Here is a 19,810-nt window from a genome sequence, read left to right as displayed (position 1 = left end):
GAATTCTTACCATAATATTTCTAAGTTCTTATACTTTGTTTCTGTATAATCCAATTTGGGTTGCTTCTTCTTTTCGGTTGATGCTTGCATGTTTATGTTAGACTGAGAGCCTTTCTGGCTACGGGATGCGTATTTCTTGGTAAGTTCATGAAGGTAGTTCAAGTGCATATCAGATTGAGTGTCGGTGTGTAGCTGCTGGTAGGAAAACCTTCTCTCTTCTTGGTCGTTGTGTCCTCTTTCTCTATTAGCGTTCATCACCGGGTAATATCCGGCAGGATTTTTATATAATACTTTGTCAGAAACCTGGTGTGGTGGAGCAAATTGATTGGAGGTTACTTTGGGATCCTGGCTTCTCAGTACACTTGAGTATTGTAAATCATCATTCGTGGCATTCATAATCACAACTGTGTCCTGTGTTACTTCAGTATCAATAGGCTTATTTGGGTTTTGCTGATGTCTGGGAGTGTTATTCTGGTTTCCTTGACTGACAACCAGCCCTTCAGTCACCAAAGACTTCGGGCCATGCTGGTGTTTATGCTGTTTTCGAATCTTGTGCTTGGCTGGTCTTTTGGAAGGTTGCTGGCCATTGGTTGTTTCCGAGGATTGATCTCTGGGTCCACTGCTTGACTTTTCATGTTCATATTGAGACCAGTGTTCCTGGTAATTCTAAAAAGATATTTTTTTGTTAATGTAAAGTTGAAAGACTGAATTTAAAGTTAAAAGACAAAAATTTTAGTGTTTCTCAAACTGGGAGTTTTGAGACTTCTAGGAAGGTGATCATGGGATTGAAAGGAGATAAAGAACACAGGGGGCTTTCCTCATTTCAGGCAACGAGAGGCTGATTAGCTGAGTGCTTCCTCTTGGCAATTTCTGATTATGAATTTTCTAGAAAAAAAAAATAGCTTAGAAGGGGCATTATATTAAGGGCAAGCCTTTGACTTAAAATGTTGTAAAATGAAGTATTACCACATAGAGCAGCTTTTTCCCTAAAGAGCTGCAGAGGAAGTGCAAATCAGCATCAAAATACACACATTTGTCTTAACTAAGATAAATATTAAAAATCTTAACCAGAAAGAACATCAACGATTTGCTTTACCCACTAAATACAAGTTTAGTATGAAATACAATTCACATTATCGGATCTTAGTCATATAGGTCAGAAGCCAGAAATGACCTCTTCACCAGATGAAACAAATTAGATTTTATTCAGAGGATTATAAAAGAGTCTGCATGGTGATGGGACATCTGTGAAACCACAAGGGTTGTTTTGCTTCTGTTCCTTAATATAGCCTGTACTTAGGCAATCAAACATCTGGGGGAAATATTTCAATTTCAGAGCAGTCTTTATGCTTTCCAAAGTCTTGTAACAACACAATGTACTCCTGGTATAATAGATACACTATGTAACTATATTGCACTAAGCCATTTAGACATATTTCCCAAGGAATAAAGCACTCATTACTTTGTGAAAAACTAGCTGAGTTAAGAGGCCTTTGGAAAGAATGATTATATGCTTACTGAAAACAGTCAGAGGGCCATATGCCTCCATGTGCTGTGTAACTGCAACATATTTCTTCCTCTCTGAACACACATATAAAAAGCCTCTGTGGCCTGTATTTATGCAAGGTTAATCGAAAAAGCGCAAGTTATACAGATCATTCGAGAAAAAAAAAAACCTTGAAATGAATAAATCAAGTTTTTGCTCAAATTGTTTGCTTTAGGGATATTTCACTTTTTTGATATAATTGCTAAGACTCCTGTATAATATACTACTACTGTATAATACTACTCTTGTATAATATCATTTCATGCCATTCTATTTCTCATGATATCTCATTATAAAAAGGTCGAGATTGTTGAATTTAAAATAGTAATATACAATATTACTACTTGTATCAGATTTTCATGTAAGAATGACTTATAATTTGAAATTTAGAGTAAGTTCTCCTTAGATTTTGGATTTTCTGGAAGATTGGCCAGGTTCTGATTAGCTCCTTAAAGTTTTTACCTGCAGTATCCAAAAAAGAAAAACTTCCTTCTCTGTATTTCAATTGAAAGGGTCCTTCCTTCCATGCAGTATACTGAGCTGCATGGACAAAATGTGGGCAAGAAGGCTTTGCCAGTACACAGCCTAAGAACATCCTTGCTTGTAATGCATCCAGAAGAAAATTATGAACACACCTTATAGGTGTGTTCATGAAACACAGTGGCCTTTTTATGGCTGTCGTCACTGTTCTGAAGGTCAAAAAGATCCACTTTTGCTATGATCTATAGATATTTACTCAGAGAAGGCGATGACACTCCACTCCAGCACTCTTGCCTGGAAAATCCCATGGACGGAGGAGCCTGGTAGGCTGCAGTCCATGGGGTTGCTAAGAGTTGGACACGACTGAGTGACTTCACTTTCACTTTTCACTTTCATGCATTGGAGAAGGAAATGGCAACCCACTCCAGTGTTCTTGCCTGGAGAATCCCATCCTGGTGGGCTGCCGTCTATGGGGTCGCACAGAGTCGGACACGACTGAAGCGACTTAGCAGCAGCAGCAGCAGCAGCATAGATATTTACTGATGCTGATGTTATTCTTTTCAGTATTTGTTTAGCCTTTTTTGTTGACTTTTAATGTTGTGTCAATTTCTGCTGTACAGCAAAATGACTCATATGCATATATACATTCTTTTAAATATCCTTTTCCATTTTGGTTTATCACAAGAATACAGTTACCTGTACTATATAGTGTAACACCTATATGTAGTCCATCCTATATATAATAGTTTGCATCTGCTAATCCAAAATTCCCAAGCCATTCCTCCTCCACTCCCCCTCCCTCTTGGCAACCACAAGTCTATTCTATGTTTGTGAGTCTGTTTCTGTTTTATAGATAAGTTCATTTGTGACATATTTTAAATTCCACATGTGAGTGGTATCAGATGGTATCTGTCTTCCTGACTGACTTCACTTAGTATGCTAATCTCTAGGTCCATCCATGTTTGTTCAGCTTTTTAACTGCTGGAAAAATAAGTGACCAGGAGTTCTTTTTCTGCTACCATCTGACTGTACTTGGTCCAGATTTCTCTCTCATTTCCACCAATGAGAAATGACCCAAAGTCATTCCACCAATGAGTACCAGACCTGAAGTCTTGGCTTACCACTTGGTCTTAATCATATTATACCTTTTCTGCTGACAATTCAGACGACAATAGTGCTCTTCACAGGGTGCTTTATCAACAAGGCCAAGGACTCATCATTTCGTGAGAAACTTCAATTGTCTCAAGTGTTAAATCTGCTATTCAGGTAAATGTGAGTGCCCAGGGATGGCATTTCAGTCTCCGGAAAGAAAGACATTTATGGGCTGGATGTGATTTGTCTCACCTTCCGAGCAGCCTACTTGAAATCTGAGGTTTACTAAAGATGTATTACCTACAATTGAGGCATCAGGTGTCACTCTTTAGGGCAAGACCTGAGTTCCCTGAAGTTAATATACAAAGCCATTCTCAGGCTATTTAATCTCCATCAGCACTGAAATCCTCTATTGCATCCCCCTCTCCCTGGGATTCTTTTGTCATCAACACTCACAATCAGTCCAGACTACATGCACTCAGAATAACTGCTTAATGGCAGTAGGTTTTTCCAGCACACACAGAGCAGAGTCCTGTGGCTGGGGCATTAGCACCAGAGTCTCCTGATGCCTAATGCTAGGATGGTAGTTTCTTAGTAAGATGTGTCCTCAGTTTTTAATGCTCCTCCGTATTGTCCCATCCAAGGGAAGTTTGCCCCCCACCCTGAGAAGGGCAGCAGCTGACTATCTCTTTCATGACTTTCCTGTTTACATGACATAAGCAGAGGGGAGAACGCACGCTTTGATCTCAGCAAAAGCAAAATGTTCATCTGCTTTAAAACAAAAGCCATTCTTATTCTCAACCACCCTGATCAACTCTAGAGTCCTGAGGGTTGTTCCTGGACTCCAAGATTAGCTCTGAAGTTTGTGTTGTCTTTTTTATTATTTTATTTTTAATTGGAGGATAGTTGCTTTACAACGTCGTGTTGGTTTCTGCTGTACAATATTGCAAATCAATCATAACTATACATATGCATGTCGCCCCCGTCCCACCCACCCCTCATCCTGCCCCTCTCGGTCATCACGGAGCACCAGGCTGGGCTCCCTGTGCTCTGTAGTGGCTTCCCACTAGCTATCTATTTTACACAGGGTGGTCTGTAAATGTCAATGCTACTTTCTCAATTTGTTCCACCCTCTCCTTCCCCCACTGTGGCCACAGGTCTATTCTCTACATCTGTTCTCTGATTGTGCTCTTTCTTAACAACAGAACACACATTCTTTGAGTCTGGGTTATACGTTCCATCCAATAATATTAATAAAATTTAGAGAAGACATTAACTGGCTCTAATTATTTGTGTCTGGATGAATAAATGCATCATAGTTCTGTTGAAAGCACTGGAGGCAAAACCCAATGAATAGCTCTTTGGAAAGGTGGAAAGATAACTTAGGATGGGATTACGAGAACTTTGACGTTAATAAGTCAAAGATGCTACGTATCTTTCACACTATCATTTCTTATCTAGAGAGGCAAGAGTTATTTTATTTTAGAGAGAAGAAGGAAAACATCCTATTTGATCCTTTTGAAGCCTTCCTTAACCGGGGAATGTTCGACTTTTCCTTTTGACCACAGGCTTCTCTCCTGGGAAGGATCTTCTGCAGGTGAAAGTGTGCCCTCTTACACTGGACCCCTGGGCTCCGACTCTAAGCTAAGTATTCTGTACACTTCTGAGTACACAATAGAAATGGGATCTGGAAAAGATTCACAGGAGCACACAAAACAATTCATGATGATAGGACCTCATGGACAGGTAAAGGATGATGGATTACCGAGATAAAGATGCCAAGCATGGGTAAGGCCTTACACAGAAAATAATGAAAATGACCATCAGTTCTTGGTATTTTTAAAGTGAAAATACACAATCTTAAATGGCCTTAGGGACCTTGTTCCCAGCATATCACCTTTCTTTTTCTGGTCCTATATCTCTTGGTTCTTATCCTTTCTGGCATGTGAAAGTGTTAGTCACTCAGTCGTGTCCCGCTCTTTTGAACCCCACGGACAATAGCCTGCCACGCTCCTCTGTCCATGGAATTCTCCAGGCAAGAATACTGGAGTCGGTAGCCATTCCCTTCTTCCGGGGATCTACCTGACCCAGGAATCAAACCCAGGTCTCCTGAATTGTGGGCGTATTCTTTACTGTCTGGTAAAGACCTGGTAAAGCCACCAGGGAAGCAAGCAAGAAAATGTTTCCGTTCAGTTCAGTTGCTCAGTCGTGTCCGACTCTTTGCTACCCCATGAATCGCAGCACGCTAGGCCTCCCTGTCCATCACCAACTCCCGGAGTTCACTCAGACTCACGCCCATCGAGTCAGTGATGCCATCCAGCCATCTCATCCTCGGTCATCCCCTTCTCCTCCTGCCCCCAATCCCTCCCAGCATCAGAGTCTTTTCCAATGAGTCAACTCTTCGCATGAGGTGGCCAGAGTACTGGAGTTTCGGCTTCAGCATCATTCCTTCCAAAGAAATCCCAGGGCTGATCTCCTTCAGAATGGACTGGTTGGATCTCCTTGCAGTCCAAGGGACTCTCAAGAGTTTTCTCCAACACCACAGTTCAAAAGCATCAATTCTTCGGCACTCTGCCTTCTTCACAGTCCAACTCTCATATCCATACCTGACCGGAGGAAAAACCATAGCCTTGACTAGACGGACCTTAGTCGGCAAAGTAATGTCCCTGCTTTTGAATATACTATCTAGGTTGGTCATAACTTTTCTTCCAAGGAGTAAGCGTCTTTGAATTTCATGGCTGCAGTCACCACCTGCAGTGATTTTGGAGCCCCCAAAAATAAAGTCTGACACTGTTTCCACTGTTTCCCCATCTATTTCCCATGAAGTGATAGGACCAGATGCCATGATCTTCGTTTTCTGAATGTTGAGCTTTAAGCCAACTTTTTCGCTCTCCTCTTTCACTTTCATCAAGAGGCTTTTTAGTTCCTCTTCACTTTCTGCCATAAGGGTGGTGTCATCTGCATATCTGAGGTTATTGATATTTCTCCCGGCAATCTTGATTCCAGCTTGTGTTTCTTCCAGTCCAGCGTTTCTCATGATGTACTCTGCATATAAGTTAAATAAGCAGGGTGACAATATACAGCCTTGACATACTCCTTTTCCTATTTGGAACCAGTCTGTTCCATGTCCAGTTCTAACTGCTGCTTCCTGACCTGCATACAGATTTCTCAAGAGGCAGGTCAGGTGGTCTGGTATTGCCATCTCTTTCAAAATTTTCCACAGTCAAAGTTTCCACACAGTCAAAGGCTTTGGCATAGTTAATAAAGCAGAAATAGATGTTTTTCTGGAACTCTCTTGCTTTTTCCATGATCCAGTGGATGTTGGCAATTTGATCTCTGGTTCCTCTGCCTTTTCTAAAACCAGCTTGAACATCTGGAAGTTCACGGTTCACATATTGCTGAAGCCTGGCTTGGAGAATTTTGAGCATGACTTTACTAGCATGTGAGATGAGTGCAATTGTGCGGTAGTTTGAGCATTCTTTGGCATTGCCTTTCTTTGGGATTGGAATGAAAACTGACCTTTTCCAGTCCTGTGGCCACTGCTGAGTTTTCCAAATTTGCTGGCATATTGAGTGCAGCACTTTCACAGCATCATCTTTCAGGATTTGAAATAGCTCAATAGGAATTCTATCACCTCCACTAGCTTTGTTTGTAGTGATGCTTTCTAAGGCCCACTTGACTTCACATTCCAGGTTGTCTGGCTCTAGATGAGTGATCACACCATCATGATTATCTGGGTCATGAAGATCTTTTGTGTACAGTTCTTCTGTGTATTTTTGCCACCTTTTCATAATATCTTCTGCTTCTGTTAGGTCCATACCATTTCTGTCCTTTATCGAGCCCATCTTTGCATGAAACCCAAGATGGGCGGGTCATGGTGGAGAGGTCTGACAGAATGTGGTCCACTGGAGAAGGGAATAGCAAACCACTTCAGTATTCTTGCCTTGAGAACCCCATGAACAGTATGAAAAGGCAACATGATAGGATACTGAAAGAGGAACTCCCCAGGTCAGTAGGTGCCCAATATGCTACTGGAGATCAGTGGAGAAATAACTCCAGAAAGAATGAAGGGATGGAGCCAAAGCAAAAACAATACCCAGCTGTGGATGTGACTGGTGACAGAAGCAAGGTCCGATGTTGTAAAGAGCAATATTGCATAGGAACCTGGAATGTCAGGTCCATGAATCAAGGCAAATTGGAAGTGGTCAAACAAGAGATGGCAAGAGTGAACGTCGACATTCTAGGAATCAGTGAACTAAAATGGACTGGAATGGGTGAATTTAACTCAGATGAGCATTATATCTACTACTGCGGGCAGGAATCCCTCAGAAGAAATGGAGTAGCCATCATGGTCAACAGAAGAGTCCAAAATGCAGTACTTGGATGCAATCTCAAAAATGACAGAATGATCTCTGTTCGTTTCCAAGGCAAACCATTCAATATCACAGTTATCCAAGTCTATGCCCCAGTGAGTAACGCTGAAGAAGCTGAAGTTGAACGATTTTATGAAGACCTACAAGACCTTTTAGAACTAACACCCAAAAAAGATGTCCTTTTCAATGCAAAAGTAGGAAGTCAAGAAACACCTGGAGTAACAGGCAAATTTGGCCTTGGAATGCAGAATGAAGCAGGGCAAAGACTAATAGAGTTTTGCCAAGAAAATACACTGGTCATAGCAAACACCCTCTTCCAACAACACAAGAGAAGACTCTCCACATGGACATCACCAGATGGTCAACACCGAAATCAGATTGATTATATTCTTTGCAGCCAAAGATGGAGAAGCTCTATACAGTCAGCAAAAACAAGACCAGGAGCTGACTGTGGCTCAGATCATGAACCCCTTATTACCAAATTCAGACTCAAATTGAAGAAAGTATGGAAAACCACTAGACCATTCAGGTATGACCTAAATCAAATCCCTTATGATTATACAGTGGAAGTGAGAAATAGATTTAAGGGACTAGATCTGATAGAGTGCCTGATGAACTATGGAATGAGGTTCGTGACATTGTACAGGAGATAGGGATCAACACCATCCCCATGGAAAAGAAATGCCAAAAAGCAAAATGGCTGTCTGGGGAGGCCTTCCAAATAGCTGTGAAAAGAAGAGAGGCGAAAAGCAAAGGAGAAAAGGAAAGATATAAGCATCTGAATGCAGAGTTCCAGAGAATAGCAAGAAGAGATAAGAAAGCCTTCCTCAGTGATCAATGCAAAGAAATAGAGGAAAAGTAAATGTTTAAAGCTCTTCTATTAAAGAAAAAAAAAAGAATTCTTTACTTGACCTCATTCTCTGGTTAAACTTCATCTCTTCAGTAGGGGTGGTGGGATAAATTGGGATTGACACATATACTACTGTCTAGAAAACAGATGTTTCTTTTTGAGAACCTACCATATAGCACAGGGAACTCTACTCAATGCTCTGCTGCTGCTGCTGCTAAGTCACTTCAGTCGTGTCCGACTCTGTGTGACTCCATAGACGGCAGCCCACCAGGCTCCTCCATCCATGGGATTTTCCAGGCAAGATTACTGGAGAGGGGTGCCACTGCCTTCTCCCACTCAATGCTCTAGGGTGACCTAAATGGGAAGGAAATCCCCCCAAAAGGGGATATATGTATACAATAGCTGATTCACTTTGCTGTACAGTAGAAACTAACACAACATTGTATAGTAACTATTGTTGTTGGTCAGTCGTAAGTCAAGCCCGACTCTGTGACCCCATGTACTGTAGCACGCCAAGCTTCCTTGTCCTTCACTATCTCCCGGAGTTTGCTCAGACTCATGTCCATTGAGTTGGTGATATTTCATTCTCTGCTGCCCTATTCTCCTTTTGCCTTCAGTCTTTCCCAGCATCAGTGTCTTTTCCAATGAGTCAGCTCTTCGTAACAGGTGGCCAGAGTACTGGAGCTTCAGCATCAGTCCTACCAATGAATATTCAGGGTTGATTCTTTTAGGATTGACTGGTTTGATCTTGCAGTCCAAGGGACTCTCAAGAGTCTTCTCCAGTACCACAATTCAAAAGAATCAATTCTTCGGCACCAGGCCTTCTTTATGTTCCAAGTCTCACATCTGTACATGACTATTAGAAAAGCCAGAGCTTTGACTATACAGACCTTTGTCAGCAAAGTTGTCTATACTATATATTAAAAAAAGCAACTACTCCAGTAAAAATTAAAAAGCAAACAAAAAATCTCCAAACATCTCATCTCGTAATCCATCGTCAAGCATCTTAAAATGCAGGTTGGTCTTCATCTTCCCCGCTCTCATCCTGACCCCTGTACTCTGCAGGTGAGCCCTTACTCTCACCACCCCAGTGAAACTGCTCTGCTCAGGCCACCAACCACCTCTTAGTTGCTAAATTCTATGGTACCGCTTTCTTTAACTTTCTGTTTTTTCACACTTACACTGTTATTTCAGACTTACAGAAAAAAAAAAAGGCAAGAATAGCACAGAGAACTCCCAGATATCCTCACTGATTCACTTTGTAACATTTTGCCACGTTTCATCATTCTCTCTGTAGATCACTCACTGTCCATGTGTAGACAGACACACAAATATACATTCTGTCATTGAAACTGTTATTGCTGGTCCCATCATCACTTAGTTGGTCTGAATCATTTGAGACTTGCATCAATGAGTTGGATACATTCCTCCCTTTTCGTAGCACAGGTATGCAGGCTTCTCATTGTGGTGGCTTCTCTTGCTGAGAAGCACAGGCTCAGTAGCTGCAGCTCCCGGGCTCAGGAGCACAGGCTCAGTAGTTGCGGCACAAGTGTTTAGTTGCCAAAAATCTTTTAATTGACATAGAGAGCCTTTCCTGGCCCCCAGCTAGCCTGCCCAACCTCTGTCCCCTCCTCATACTTTCCCCTTTAGTCACTGAACTCCAGCAAAACTCTCAGGGCAGACTAGACTCCCCCCACTTTCATCCCTCTGCTCTCATGTGTGTCTGCTTGGCATGTTTTGGCACTCATCCTTCCAGGGTCAGCTTAGATGCCCTGCCTTTTCAAGAGGCTTTTCCCATCTTTTTAGGGCAGAATTAGGTGCTCTTTTAGTTACATGGCATTTTATGCCGACTTTCATGTCACTGCATTCTGATGACTACATAACTGTTTTGAGCTCCTTAAGGGTAGGAACCATTTTTAAAAGGGTCTTTTGTTAAGTTTTATTTCTATTTTTTTTCTGAAGAGTTTTTAAAAGTCCATGTCTTTGGGGCCAGACACCTAAAAGCTGGTGGTTGGAACATAGTAGGCATTCAATAATTATTTATTGTCTGAATTATTTTGATTTCACATAGAGGTATCTCTATGTTAGTAGGAGTTACTCATGGTTAGAGTATGTTTACTAAAGGATGTGTAGATTCTTTGAAAGTCACCTTTTAAGAACAAGATTTCAAATGAGGCCCATTTTCACTTAAGATTCACTAAATGACCTATAAATGGTTTTCTAATCCATCACTGGGCTTCCTGAGTGGCGCAGTGGTAAGAAATCCACCTGCCAATGCAGGAGACACAAGCAACGTGGGTTTGATTACTGAGTCAGGAAGATTCCCTGGAGAAGGAAATGGCAACCCACTCCGGTATTCTTGCCTGGAAAATGCCATGGACAGGGGAGCCTGGTGGGCTACAGTCCACAGGCTGGCGAAGAGTGATACACGACTGCGTGATTGAGTACACCATTAAATACTGAGCATCAGCTTTGGGCAAAGCAGTGTCTTAGGAGTGGAGAGAAAAATTCATACAAAATTATGGGAATTATCAAGGAACTTAGAGAGTAGCTGGTACAAAAGAAACACAGCAGCTAATGGGACAAAGGTCAAACAGGGTGAGCCCTGGAGGAGTGGTCCTGACCACACGCAAGACAGGATGCGGTGGGAGAGGCAGGAGGAGGAGGGGAACCAGAGCAAAGGCAATGGAGCTGGGTAATTGAGGAGAAGAAACAAAGGCATCCCGGGGACCTTCCTGGCAGTCCAGTGGTTAGGACACTGCAGTTTCAATTCATGGGGCATGGGTCCAGTCCCTGGTCGAGGTACTAAGATCCCACACAATGTGGGGCCAAAGGGTAAAAAATAAGGAAGGCAGCCTGGAGGTTTGCACATTGAGTATCCAGTCAGTGTGCTGGGTGCAGCGGGCAGCTAGGAAATCCTTTCTGAATAAAGGGAAACATTCCTTGGGCTGCTCTGTGTAGCCATCTTTCTAGGTCCAACAGTCTTTAGCTGTTTTGCTTCTTACCATCTTCACTCAGGAGTGGGTTAGAACCAAGTGAGTCCAGGACACTCAGATGAAACAGCCTTCTTCTGATTCTTTTCTTTACAAAGTTTTTCCTTGCCTCTGCCTAGGGCCATGCCATGCATCAAGCATCCCAGTTTTACCTGATTCTTTTATCATTGGCTGAGATGCCTACGATTTCTCATACTGACAAGTGTGAAAACTAGAGGTTGTGAGACTTACATGCTTCAAGTGTGTTTCCCATAGTAATTTAAGTTAACTAGAGATAAAGAATCTTAGATTCATAGCATTTGCAGCTGGGATGGCCCTTGTAGTTCATTTCTTTTTCTGCAACTCTGAAAGTAGCCTGGAGGCCACTGGTGGGGAAAAAAAAAAAAAAAAAAGATGATTTGAGCTGTCCCTCTTCTCTAATGTTTCTGAAACTGGAATGAGCTTTTTTCTTGTTCTCCACCCCCCACCCCCTGCCCCGCCACCCCTGCATTACCTAACACATGGGATCATAGTTCCCTGACCAGGGATTAAACCCATGTCCCCTGCATTGAAAGCACAGAGTCTTAACCACTGTATCACCAAGGAAGTCCCTGGAATGAGCTTTATTCTTATTATTGCTTTTCCATTGAACATAGTTCTAACTAATGATGTCAACAGGCTCTGTAGGTTGGGTGATTTCAAAGGGCTTCTCCTTCTGAAAGTGTTTGTTGCTTAGTCGTGTCTGACTCTTTGCAACCCTGTGGACTGTAACCTGCCAGGCTCCTCTGTCCATCAGGTTTCCCAGGCAAGAATACTAGAGTGGGTTGCCATTCCCTTCTCCAGGGGCTCTTCCCAACCCAGGGGTCGAACTGGGCTCTCCTGCATTGTAGGTGGCTTCTTTACTGTCTGAGCTACCAGGGAAGTCAAGAATCACTACTACACATAACGATATATACTGGTTCAAGAAGAAATCAGCTGCTAGACCTTTTCTGGATTCTTCTAGAAAAACAGTCAGTGAGGACAGTTTCGTGAAAATCTTCCCTGAAACAACGTTGTGATTTCAAAGTAGTAAACCCATGGCCCCCAAAGGGATGTCATCATGCTAAATTACTAGGTAATAGGCTTTCATGTTATGCCAGTGAGGGTTTATTGAGGCTCTGGGGTTTCCCATCCATTTTTAAGGACTGTGCCCCCCACCATCACATAGGGATACTATGTGACTGATAACTCCAAAAGGAAATAGATTTTTTTTTTTTTAATCTTGCCATGCTGTGTGGCATGTGGGACCTTATTTCCTGATCAGGGATCAAACCCAGGCCCCTGCAATGGAAGCATGGAGTCTTAATCACTAGACTGCCAGGGAAGTCCCCAGGAAACAGACTTGGGAACAGTATGGGATTGGACAGTGTTTTGGACCTGCCTGTATTGTTTCCAGGCCATTCCTCTGAATATCTGCAGAGTGATGTAATGATTTTCCTCTAGGAAAGAGAACTTCGGGAAAGTGGGGAGGGCTGGCTGGCTGAGCAAGTAATGGCCCATCTGGGCAGAAGTCTTCTTACCCATCAGAAAGTGGGTAACTATTCTCAGGCATAAGAATAAACCCTTAAGTGATAAGATGTCAGCCACAGACCATCACTTAGATCCAGCAGTAACTCTTGAAACACACTTAAAATTCAATCTAGCCAGTGACCTTTAGCTGTTGGACTCTTTGATGCCATTTGTCTTCAGGGTCTATAGCGACATTTCCAGTCTCTCTGGCATTCTGAATAGACGTCTTGTCAGTTACTCTGCCGGGGTAGGAGATCTACGGGGGTAAAACATAGACAGCATGTTAACTGGATTCATTTTAGTCTGTACTCTAGAAAGAGGTCCTGCAGAGTTACGTTGTACCTATGGTTCATTTCAACCATTCAGCTCAGGTACCTTGGGTACCCGGATTATTCCCAAGGAAAGTAGGAATAAACAATGGTTTCTCTTGCAGGGATGATGTGAGAATTGGTGTTTTGAAGTCAAATTTTGTTGTTGTTGTTTAGCCGCCAAGTCATGTCCTACTCTTCTGCCACCCTATGGACTGGAGCCCACTAGGCTCCTCTGTCCATGGAATTCTCCAGGCAAGAGCACTGGAGTGGGGAGGGCCAGTGGCAGTGGGCCTGGAGCGAGCAGGGTTCGGCGGCCTCACCTGTCTCCATTCATCGGTGGCTATTGGTGGCAGTGGGCAGCGTGTCAGGCAGACCGAGCCGTCACCAGGTGCACAACAGGGGAACGTGGCTTAAGAAACTAATCACAGCCAAGTGCCTGCGCTTTGTTCTGCTGGCTGCAGGTTTTATGGAAACCCTGGTACGAATGGCATGTGTTCAGTGTGCAATAAAGAACATTTTCAAATAGTAGTTCAGAATAGTGAAGGTAGAATAAGCCCCCCTGTACCTTCTGTCACTAGTCTGTCTGAGTCTTTACCAGCCCAGAGCACAGATGGCAGTGTCCCAGAAGCTCAGTCACTGCTAGACTCTACATCTTTGTCTATGTAACCGAGCCCTGTATCACATCAGTCACTTTTATCAGAATCTGTAGTGTCTTCCCCAAGTGGACAGTACATCTATGGACAAAGCAATACTGGAAAGAGAAGACCTGCAAACTTCAGTATCAGAAATGGCATAGCAGCCGTCTGAAGAGCAAAACCAAGTCTCTTGAAAAGCCAAAACAGAAAGAGAATCTCTTTCATGTGCAGGAAGAAAGTGGGACTTACTGGGTTTGAATGCCAGCGTGGAAATGTTTACTGCAGTGTACACCGTTACTCAGATGTACACAACTGCTCTTAAAATTACAAGACTGATGGCTGCTGAGAAAATCAGAAAAGAAAATCCAGTAGTTGTTGGTGAAAAGATCCAGAAGATTTGATCTGCTGGAATACAAAATCCTTTGGTTATCTGCAAACTAAAAACTGATGAGGTTTTTTACCCCTAGTCCTTGGGAACGTAAAGCAATGTATCTTGCATAGACCTTTAATCATGAATGTCATCAAAGAATAGATTTTTGTTTTTGTTTTGAAAATTACTCTGAACATTTATTTCCAATGCAGTTTCTGTGGCTGAAAAGACTTAAGTAAACTCTGCAAGTATTATCCTTTTAAGATCATTTTAATTTTAGTTGAGTGCAGAGGGCTTTTATAAGAAACGTGGAGAAATTTTGGAGGGCTGTGATTTTTCCCAGTATTAAACATGCATGCTTTAATCTTGCAGTTTATTTTCTCATTGTGTATAGCTTTTCTCTGCAGCACAATTTCTGTCTTGATAATGCCCTTTAGGGCACAGCTAGTTATCAGTAACTGAATATATATTAATCATTATGGCTGCTTCTGATTTTCACTGACAAAGGTTATACATATGTTAGCATATAGTTTCTTTGCACCTACTATTTATGTCTGGATCATTTGTCACAGGAGAGCGTGTGTTGATACAATTTTAGTGAAGTTGCTCAGTTGTGTCTGACTCTTTGAGATCCCATGGACTGTAGCCTACCAGGCTCCTCCATCCATGGAATTTTCCAGGCAGGAATACTGGAGTGGGTTGGCATTTCCTTCTCCAGGGGATCTTCCCAACCCAGGGATTTAACTCAGGTCTCCTGCATTGCAGGCAGACGCTTTACCATCTGAGCCACCAGGGATGCAATTCTAAGTTTGTGTGTTTTTTAATTTTTTTGAGCGAGGGAAAGAAAAGCTATACGCATTTCATTGCTGACTGCAGGTTTCTTTGAAGATTATGTTCATCGGCCTGTGTGTATACAATATGAAGAATGATCTGAAGTAATTGAGCTATATTTGTATTTATCCACTGTCTTTGATTAAATAAAAAGGAAAACCATAAAAAGAAAAACAAAAACAACACTGGAGTGGGTTGCCATGCCCTCTTCCAGGGGATCTTCCCGACCCAGGGATTGAACCCAGGTCTCCTGTGGCTCTTGAATTGCAGGCAGATTCCTTACCACTGAGCCACCAGGGACAGCCCCTACCTACCTGTTTTAAGTTGAGAGATTAGGTTGTCTTTACGCTATATGGAATTCTAGCCACCAGGTAGCATTTCAGAGAACAGACTTAAAGTTCCACAATCTTAAAGGTGGCAGAGATTCTGAAGATAATCCAGCATACCCTCTGGTGTTTCCGTGCATCCCTGGTCGACCTTCCTCCCCTCACTGCCTAATCACATGCCCCTTCTCCAGGCAGGAGAATCTGCTTGTCAGTATTTGTATAGATGGATAGAGGAAGGCAGAGCAAGGTGGCTTGTGAATAGTTCCTCGCTGTGGGAGATCCAGTCCTTCCAATCACCCGCTGGAGTAATAAAGTGTTAGATCTCTGAATCTCTGTTTCATTAATGATGAAGATTCTTTTCCATCTTCGAGAAACCTAACTGCTATGAATGAGTGTTAGTCGCTCAGTCCTGTCTGGCCCTTTGCCACCCCATGGACTGTAGGCCGGCAGGCTCCCCTGTCCATGGAATTCCCTAGGTAAGGATACTGGAGTGGGAAGCCATTTCCTTCTCCAGGGGATCATCTCAATCCAGGGGTTGAACCTGGGTCTCCCAAATTGCCGGCAGATTCTTTACTGTCTGAGCCACCAGGGAAGCCCAAATTCTACTAGGCTGTTCCTTATAAGAGCAGTGATATGTTTGTAATTTCTATCCCTCTGCCCTTTGAAACAACACAGAATAAGTCAATCCGTCTTTCAGAACATGCATTGGGGTTTAGGATCTGCATGGTTGCATTTAAGTTCTCCCCGTGTGGCTGATTTTTACTTCATACTTACGCATGCAGACTAGTCGGTGCAGAAAGGCAAAAATACTTGTTAAATACTAACTAGTAAGCAGGCATCATTGACTCAATGGACATGAGTTTGAGCAAACACTGGGAGATGGTGAAGGACAGGAGAGCCTGGTGTGCTGCAGTCCATGGGGTCGCAGAGTCAGACATGACTGAGCTACTGAACGACAAAGCATTTGACAGTGATGATAACCTCACTCCTTATTCAAGGTAGCTTCTCTGGCACAAGAAAAACAATTTGTTTTTTGTTCGTTTGTTTGGGGTGCAGCCCTCTATCTGAATGCCTCCTGATCACAACTGCCCAACTCAAATAGTGTGAAAGTTTCAATGTTTAAAAGGTTGATCTGTAAAAAGGGAAAAAAATGAAAGCAAAACTTTTTTCATGTTTGAATTCTCACTGCTACTACAGGAACACAATGTACTGTTGGATCATGGAGTTTTTGTTTTTTTTTTATTACAAATGGAAGTAATCAATAGGTTTTGAGTAATTACCTACTCTGCAAGTGGAAAACTTCATGATACCATGCAACAGTTGAACTTGCACTGAGATGGGAAGTTTGGAGTTATAATACTATAATAGAGCTCAAGGTCAGGAGCCGCTTTCTCGTGTTTGCATCTCTTAGCCCTTCACTGTTTGCAGAAACCTGGGATGACAATAAAAGTGTTAAGATTTTGCAACTTTCGTCATTGTTTTCTGAAAGGCTTCAATCCCTTACTGCCGTGATGTGAAACAGAAACATAACTCATTTGAAAGAGAGATCACCTCTGTCCTGGAGGAGAAATGACAGTCAGGACAGGGAAAAAGAAAAAAAGCAATCTAAATAGGCTGCCTAAGCAGGCGAGGAAATAATCCTGTTTTCAATCTCAAACACGCAATGTCTTGGACAAGCTGGAGCCTGGGAGAAGCTGGGTTTATTCCTAGATCTGCCACGAGGAGATTTGATGCCCTAGCTTTTGTAAAGGGGACTTCATTAATTTGGTTTTTCACTGGTGATATTATTTGATAAACAACCATGGGGTCCCTTAATGGAGCTCTGATAAAAAGTTTATAGATGAAAAAATATAAAGGCATTGCCCTACACTGCCTTCCCCAGATAATGTAAGATGTACAGTATTTCCATCCACAGGCTGTTTTGGTAGAACTCGGTGTGTGAAGCCCCCCAGTGAGTCTCCGGGTGGATAAAGCATACTTCTACATTATCTCTTTGAAAGTGGAATGGGACACAACCTCTGCTAGCTATTTCTTTTTTTTTCCCCTTGGTGAGCCATTCTATTAATACCAATCAAATCGAGAAAATGATCAAATGAAATTGCATTTTGAGCATCATAAGCTGTGTAATGTCTATTCTGTTAAATTGGGACCTATAATTGCTTCTCTACTGAAAAGATACAACAAAGACAGCAATCATGCCATGTCATTATCCCAGACTAGAAAACCGGCCTTTGCTGGGAGGACTTCAAAGGCCTGTGGTTCTCGAATTGCATTTGGCTGCTATTGTTGAAGCTCAGGCAATCTTGATTAGGTGTTTACACTGAGGTAAGGCGCAGAGCAGAGCGCCTGAGTGCCTGGGTCTAGAGCCATTAAAAAATTGTACATTATGTTCCTGGCTTTGAAGTGAGGGTTTGTATGTAGGAGAGCAACTCAGATTGAGTACAGCTGAGCTAGATTGGGCTGGCTACTTCTGTCTCAAAGAAACTCATCAGGTTCTTAGGGAATCGGCACCACAAAACAAGTTGATGCTTTACCAAGAGCCCTATGTGGATCCGCGTGTACCCATAGACATACACATTGAAACATGTTTAAATACAGTATCACTGTGAGATCCTGCAGTCGCTGAAGGTTTGGGTCCTTTTTCCCCCTTTCCGTTATATTCTATTAATAACCTCCTGTTTAATTGTTGTGGGAGAGTCTCGTGTGAATTTATTAGGTTCCCTGTTATTCTCATTCCTTGATGGTATTTATGATATGTGACAAGCATATATCCAGACTAAAATCGGCCAGAGGGTCCTATTTTTCCGAAGTTGCTGTTTGCTTATCATCATTCCAGCACATCTGTTATTGAATCCTCGCTTAGGAGCATAATCAGTGGACTCAGTGTGCGTCTCTTTGTAAACTTGGCTGATGAGTGATGTGCAGTGTTAACTTGTCCTGTTTCTAATCCATATTGCTCTGTGTCGGTTTGGACCTGCTAAGGTCAGCACTGCTGCTGCCTGTATTACATATCTTCTTCTGTGGCTGGCAGGGCTCCGACAAGGGTATTTAGTACAGTTGTTTCAAGTTTGAATTATCTGGGCAATTGTAATAATTATTCAGCTGTTTAGAGACAAAACACCTGAAATGTTTTGGCTCTGCCGCTGGCTACTTTCTCTATCCTATAGGACAGGGAGTCCCCAGCCTCCGGGATCTGTGGTAGAGCTGATGTAACATTAATAGACATAAAGTGCACAATAAATGTAATGCTTGCATCATCCTGAAATCATCTACCACCCTCGGTCTCTGGAAAAATTGTCTTCCACGAAACCAATCCCTCGTGCCAAAAAGGTTGGGGACTGCTGCTATAGATCACTTCATAATGTTTTTAGCATGCATCTACTCAGAAACCGATGACACTGAGATCTCTGAACATATTATTTTCACATTCAATTTCTGTATAAGACTCTTGAGCTTTTTACAACCCTATATGAGTTATGCCAGTCACCTACTTAAAGACCCTTCAGTGCACTTCCTTTGCCCTTAACCTTTAAAAGGTTTACAAGGTCCCATATCCTCTACACTCAGCCTCTCCTCCTTGCTCTCACTGTTGTTGTTTAGTCACTAAGTTGTGTCCGACTCTGTGACCCAATAGACTGCAGCATACCAGGCTTCCCTGTCCTTCACTATCTCCCAGAGGTTGCTCAAACTCATGTCTATCGAGTCGGTAATGCCATCCAACCATCTCATCCTCGGTCGTCCTCTTCTCCTCCTGCCCTCAATCTTTCCCAGCATCAGGATCTTTTCCAATGAGTCAGGTCTTTGCATCAGGTGGCCAGAGTATTGGAGCTTCAGTTTCAGGATCAGTCCTTCCAATGAATATTAAGGATTGATTTCCTTTAGGATTGACTGGTTTGATCTCCTTGCTGTCCAAGGGACACTCAGGAGTTTTCTCCAACACCACAGTTCAAAAGCATCAATTCTTCAGTGCTCAGCCTTCTTTATGGTCCAACTCTCACATCCATACATGACTACTGGAAAAACCATAGCTTTAACTATACAGACTTTTGTCAGCAAAGTGATATCCCTGCTTATTAACATGCTGTCTATGTTTGTCATAGCTTTCTTTCCAAGGAGCAATCATCTTTTAATTTCATGGCTGCAGTCACCATCTGCAGTGATTTTGGAGCCCAAGAAAATAAAAATTTGTCACTGCTTCCACTTTTCTCCCTTCTATTTGCCATGAAGTGATGGAACCATGATCTTCGTTTTTTGAATGTTGAGTTTTAAGCTAGCGTTTTCATTCTCCTCTTTCACCCTCATCAGAGGCTCTTTACTTCCTCTTTGTTTTCTGCCTCTTCCTCCTGCTCTCATTAGACTGTATGTTTTCAGGTCTGTTGTTGGGCCACATGCTCTGGGTCCATGCACATGCCATTCTTTGCATGGTAACTTTTCACCTTACCTACTCTGATCAGTCCCATTCACTGGTCTACTCTT

General features: G+C 42.5%; 1 protein-coding gene across 1 annotated transcript in view; it reads right to left on the bottom strand.

Moving 5' to 3' along the window:
* The window catches only part of JHY (junctional cadherin complex regulator), a 76,965-nt gene that overhangs the window by 22,297 nt on the left and 34,858 nt on the right, over positions 1 to 19,810 (bottom strand). The window contains exons 3-4 of the mRNA XM_052653161.1: positions 13,004 to 13,117; positions 11 to 666 (exon numbers count right to left, since the gene is read on the bottom strand). Coding sequence (XP_052509121.1) covers positions 11 to 666; positions 13,004 to 13,117 — 770 coding nt within the window. The remainder of the gene's footprint in view (positions 1 to 10; positions 667 to 13,003; positions 13,118 to 19,810) is intronic.

The sequence above is a fragment of the Budorcas taxicolor genome, chromosome 15, assembly GCF_023091745.1.
Source record: "Budorcas taxicolor isolate Tak-1 chromosome 15, Takin1.1, whole genome shotgun sequence".
Lineage (NCBI taxonomy): Eukaryota > Metazoa > Chordata > Mammalia > Artiodactyla > Bovidae > Budorcas > Budorcas taxicolor.
Note: the sequence above shows the minus strand (reverse complement) of the source record. Positions and strands in the feature narration are given on the sequence as shown.